The 5675-nt window shown below is 38.4% G+C and overlaps 1 protein-coding gene across 1 annotated transcript in view; it reads right to left on the bottom strand.

Annotated features, from left to right (window-relative positions):
* The window catches only part of Adgre3 (adhesion G protein-coupled receptor E3), an 89421-nt gene that overhangs the window by 30605 nt on the left and 53141 nt on the right, over positions 1–5675 (bottom strand). Inside the window, exon 11 of the mRNA XM_021218322.2 lies at positions 3952–4155. Coding sequence (XP_021073981.1) covers positions 3952–4155 — 204 coding nt within the window. The remainder of the gene's footprint in view (positions 1–3951; positions 4156–5675) is intronic.

Genomic DNA, 5675 nt, shown 5'->3' with positions numbered 1-5675 from the left:
TTTTCTGAGGAACTGCCAGACTGACTTCCAGAGTGGTTGTACAAGCTTCCAAGGTAACTCTTATAAGGACAACATTTAATTAGGGCTGGCTTCATGTTCAGAAGTTCATTCCATTATCATTAAGATGGAAGAATGACAGTATCCAGGCATGAGGAGCTGAGAGCTCTACATCTTCATCTGAAGGCTGCTAACAGACGACTGACTCATAGGAAGTTAGGACAAGGTTATTAAAGCCCATAACCACAAGGTCACACCTACTCCAACAAGTCCATACCTCCCAACAGTACCACTCCCTAGGCCCACTATATATAAACGATTACACATGGTTGTACTCTGAGAGGCCCTACCAGCATCTGACTGACACAATTGCAGCTACTTACAGACAACCATTGGACTGAGTTCAGCGACAATTTTGGTAGAATTTGGGGAAAGATTGAGAAAGCTGAAGGGGATTGTAACTTCATAGGAAAACAAAAATTATCAACTGTCCCTGACAATGGGGAGCTCCCAGAGACTAACCCATGAACCAAAGAGCAAACATGGGCTTGTGTGAGGTTCCTGGCACATATGTAGTGGAAGACTGTCTTGTCTGCCCTCTGTGGGACAGGATTGCCCAATCCTGTAGAGACTTGGTATCCCAGGGAAGAGAGATAATGGTGTGTGTATGTGTGTGGAGAACAAGGGGAAGCTGCCTCTCAGAGGTGTAGAGGAGGGCAGAGGGCGTGAAGAACTTTGTGAAAGAGGCTGGGAGGGGGCAATGTTTGGGATGAAATAAATAAAATAATTAATTAAAAATCTGCCCCAGAAAGATTATCTGATTAGCTATGAATCTAAGATGAGACACTCAGTCCATGTCAATTATTTGGAGAACACTCCCTGGTCTGTCTACCTGCTTGCAAGTCACAGGGACTTTTAGGTTTGTTTCTCACTTGAGTCATCACTAATGCTTGAGTGAACTTCTTGGCAATGCAGCTGCCTTTCTGTCATTTTTACCCACATTGCTGTAAGTAACCACAGTAAAATTATTGGTCTGGACAATCTAGAAAGAAAGAAAACAGATTCATGGTTGTGTAGGTGGTACATGCATCTTTTTGCACAATCTGTGCCTTTGACTGACCTGTATTATACTACGGGGTATTTGTATCTTTGGAGTGTACACGTTTCCTATGTACATGTGTGAGGCACATGTATGTGTGTGGTATGTGTGTGTGTTGTTTGTATATATGTGGTGAATGAATGTATGTGCATGCATCTACGTATTTGTATGTTATATGTGTGGCTAGTGAGACGTGTATGTTATGTATATATATATATATATATATATATATATATATATATATATATGGTGTGAGGTGTTTGATGTGCTAGTGTGTGGCACATGCTTGTATATGTTGTATTTGGTGCATGCACATTTGTGCACAGAGTTATTCTGATGTGTGGCATGTGCACATGTGTGAATATCTATGCATATATGTGTGTGAAGCCAGATGAAGATGTGCTGCTGAGACTCTCCACCTTGTTCTTCTGAGACAAAATCTCCCACAGAACCTGCTTCTTCTTACTTCAGTTATGTTTGATAGTGAGTAAGCTGCACAAAACTTGTTGACTTCATCTTCTATGTGACTTTATTTGAAGATGCTGGGATCCAAATTTAATTTCTTTGTGCAAAAACAGCAGATGATATTCATCCCTAAGCCATATTCCTATCCCAAACACACCCTTTCCATTTTATTGTGCCAAATTCTTACTGGAGCCTTCAATGAGAAACTTGCATATTAGAGAGGAAGCATAAAGCTATTAGGCTGTGAGCACTCAGCATTTCTTTATCTGCTGCATAGCGCCATCATACAGCCCAGTAGTCACTGATTATAACAATTAGTTATGCATTCAGAAACAATTAAGGGTAGGTTTCAATTATTCATGCCACACATGAATATAATCTTTAGAGGGAATGCGTATTCTACAGAGTTCCATAGCAAAGAACAGATATATCTTAATGGATAGGTATTTAGAGCTCAAAGTGACACTTCTGGGAAAATTTCTTTCTCTATATATAATACCCTTATCATTTTTATATTTTTCATTAAGTCATCATTGACTGGGTTTGGTGGTGTACACTCAAACACTAAACTCATAACATAATTATAACAATATGTTTTTGTGATCTAAAAAAACCACTCTGTGCATAATCAATATAGAAATTTGTCCATGAATAGGGCTCAATAATTACTTATTTTCCCACATCGTTAAAGTGAGAGTTCACTTCAATAAGTTCAAACAGCAATTAGAATGAAGAGTTTTAGAGTTACTTGCCGACCAGTAGGGCAAATCTACAGTCAGTCACTTCAAGCTACTATCCTACTGCTGATTCAGGAGTCTTGTAGGAAGTGCAAGAACTTCCAAACAAGACAGGGCATCAAGTGAGGTATGGGGTTGCCATCCCACAGACACATCTCTGACCCATAATTGTTCCTGTCTGAAAGAATCACAGGGATGGAAATGGAGAGGAGCCTGAGGAAAAGAAGATCCAGTGATAGGCTCAAAGTGGGATCCAGCTCAAGGGGAGGTCCCAAGGCCTGACACTATTAATGAGGCTATGGAACGCTCACAAAAAGGGACCTAGCATGACTGCCTTCTGAAAGACCCAACAAGCAGCTGAAAGAGTCAGATGCAGAAATTTGCATCCAACCAAAGGACAGAAGCAGCTGAACTTTGTTGTTAAATTAGGGAAGGCAGAAAGAATCTGAGGAGAAGGGCAATCCTGCAGGAGGACCAGCAGTTTCAATTAATCTGTACCCCAGAGATCTTTTGAACACTGGACCACCAAACAGACAGCACACACCAGCTGATATGAGGCCTCAATACACATAGAGTAGAGGACTTCAGGACTGTGTTCATTCAGAGATGATGCACCTAACCCTCAAGAGACTGGAGGCCCTAGTGAGTTTAGAGGTCAGGTGGGGAGGGGGATGGAAGCATCCATGTGGAGACTGGGGTGGGGTGGGGAGGAGGTGTGGGATGTGGAGCAGTCAGAGGGTAGATGGGGGAGGGGAATGCACCATAGAGTGTAAAAAAATAAATTAATTAAAAAAAGAACTTCCAAACATAGGGTCATATTACTCAGCATGTCTTACAGTTTGCTGTGGTGAAGTGTCAGTACTCTAAGAAAGAGAATATGAAAGGAAATTCTACGCACTCTTTGTTTTATACATATAAGTGTCCACTCCAAGAGTATGTTGTATTTTAAACTTTTTCCTTTGGGCTTAAAGGAGAACTTTGAAGCTGTGTGTTGACAGTAACAAATGCACCATTAGCATGTAGGAAAATAACTAACATACTTTAAACCTACTTGTTTACATCTATCCTGAGATGATATGAAATTTACCTATGAATAGGGGAATGACTCAGTGAGTAAGGGACACTTGCTTTGAAAACATGAGGATATGTGTTCAAATGCCCAGAAAAAGAAATGAAAGTTAAGCATGTTTTCATGTGGCTACAAGCCCAGCACTATGGGGCAAGGGAGGGACGTATATCAACAAAGCTGTCTGGTCAGCCATCCTAGTGAAAGTGGAAAGTGTCTGATTCAGTAAGAGACCATGTCCCAAGGTACTAGTGAGGGTACAATAGAGAAACAGCCTGACACTTGCTTTGACAGCTGTATTCATATACACTACTGTTCACATGTGTACATTCATGTCCATGAACTAAACTCAGACACCACCAATACAAATGACACTGTAGAGTGACATTACTGCTAGTAATACTCTTGATTCCAAAATGACCAACTAAACACAGAAATTCCTTCAACTCCATATAAAAAAGAAAGCTGAAATTCTCATCCTGCATTTTCTTCCAACATCTTTACTAATGATTCTCTCTTCATGCTGGCTAAGGACGTGATAGCTATGAATGATTAGGACAATGAAGTAATTTTATTAAGTCACTAACCTTAGGCTTAGTTCTGTTGATGCCCGTGAGGAAGAGGAGGTCAGCCAGGAAAAGGCAGATGGAGAGCTGCAGGTGGAGTGTAGTGCTGGTATTCTGAATGGGTCGGCACAGGAGAAAAGTGATGGCCGCCAGAAATAGGCACAAGAGAGAAAGACTCAGTCCCACATAGGTGACCACAGAGAGTGCAGAAAGCACGGCATCCTCCTACAAGCCACAAAGGGATACTTCAGAATCTACATGTATATATATATATATATATATATATATATATATATATATATATATATATATGGCAGTTACTGTAATAACAACTGTAGGCAACCTGAGAAATTGGAGATCTTGTTTTTAGTCATGTCATAAAGTTTGAGATTAGTGTTTAGCACATGAGAGTCAGTGAATAAATATTAACTAAATGAAACATGAATGCAGAAATATATAGCATGATGGCCATCGGATAGCAAAATATTTCATAAACATGGACTAAGGTGCAATAGGGGTATGCAAATCTAAATTACAGACTAAAAGCTACATTAGACAAGGCTACTCAAATGTCTAACATTTATGACTTTAGAGAATTGGAACTTTGCAAAATGGCAATAATATAATTATAATTGTATTTAGCCCTATAAATATCATCTATTGCCTATCTGTGAATAACCCAGCATTCTTGGGAATATTATATAAATTCTTTTGAATCACACACCAGACCTCTAACTTCTATTATTCCAAAACCAGAAAATATCAACAGCATCTGAGGCTATGCCAGATTTCCATTCTTCCCTGTGATCAATCTATCTGGTGTTCCACTACCACATTTGAATTAATTGAATACATTATTCCTTTTTTTCTCTTACTATAAAATTATGCTATTTAGAAAAATCTGTACTTATCTTCCTGGGCCATTTTCACTTACATTTCACCCTAGAATAAAGTATTTTTAAAAATTTCTTATGAAATGAGAGCTTTGATAATTTTGTTATTTCACTTTGACTAGAAGACAATAGGTGAGTTTCTTTAACTTTAGTTACCTGAAGCTTTGTTGACATGTAAAGATTCTATAAAATGATGCTAAACCTTTGATAATGCCCAGGTATTTCAGTGTGATTCAATCAAGGCAGTTTGGATATAATTATCTTGCAAGTTAAATGATGCTTCCAATTCCAGATCCCACCATCCCCTGAAGCTTTAAGGTCTGCCACCTCCATTTCCCAACATTTGAGGTATTCCCTTGGGTGATCATGTTAACTCCAGGAATATTTATGGAGCAGTGGGAGTTTCTGCAACTTTCCTTAACCCATCTACCAATATATACTTAAAATGACTTCATTTAAAATTTTGTTTCTGTTACTATATGCTTTCTTCATGAAATAAAATTACTGAAGAAAGGTCATGTGTTATGCCTAGCCTTAACCGCCCTTCAATTGCAACGACTATGGAGTGTGTATTCTGCAGTTATTCCAAGACTATTCCAAGGGTCATATAAGCACTATGTACCCAATGGCTTGATTTAAAATTTAGTTAATATGTTACTGTAAATTCTTCATGAGATAAAATTACTGAAGAAAGGTCATGTATTAAATCCAGGCTTAACTAAGCTTCAATTATAATAATATGAACTGTATTTTCACTGTATTTTCTTTCTTTCTTTCTTTCTTTCTTTCTTTCTTTCTTTCTTTCTTTCTTTCTTTCTTTCTTTCTTTCTTTCTTTCTTTCTTTCTTTCTTT

Source organism: Mus pahari, chromosome 18, assembly GCF_900095145.1.
Source record: "Mus pahari chromosome 18, PAHARI_EIJ_v1.1, whole genome shotgun sequence".
NCBI classification, from domain to species: Eukaryota; Metazoa; Chordata; class Mammalia; order Rodentia; family Muridae; genus Mus; species Mus pahari.
Note: the sequence above shows the minus strand (reverse complement) of the source record. Positions and strands in the feature narration are given on the sequence as shown.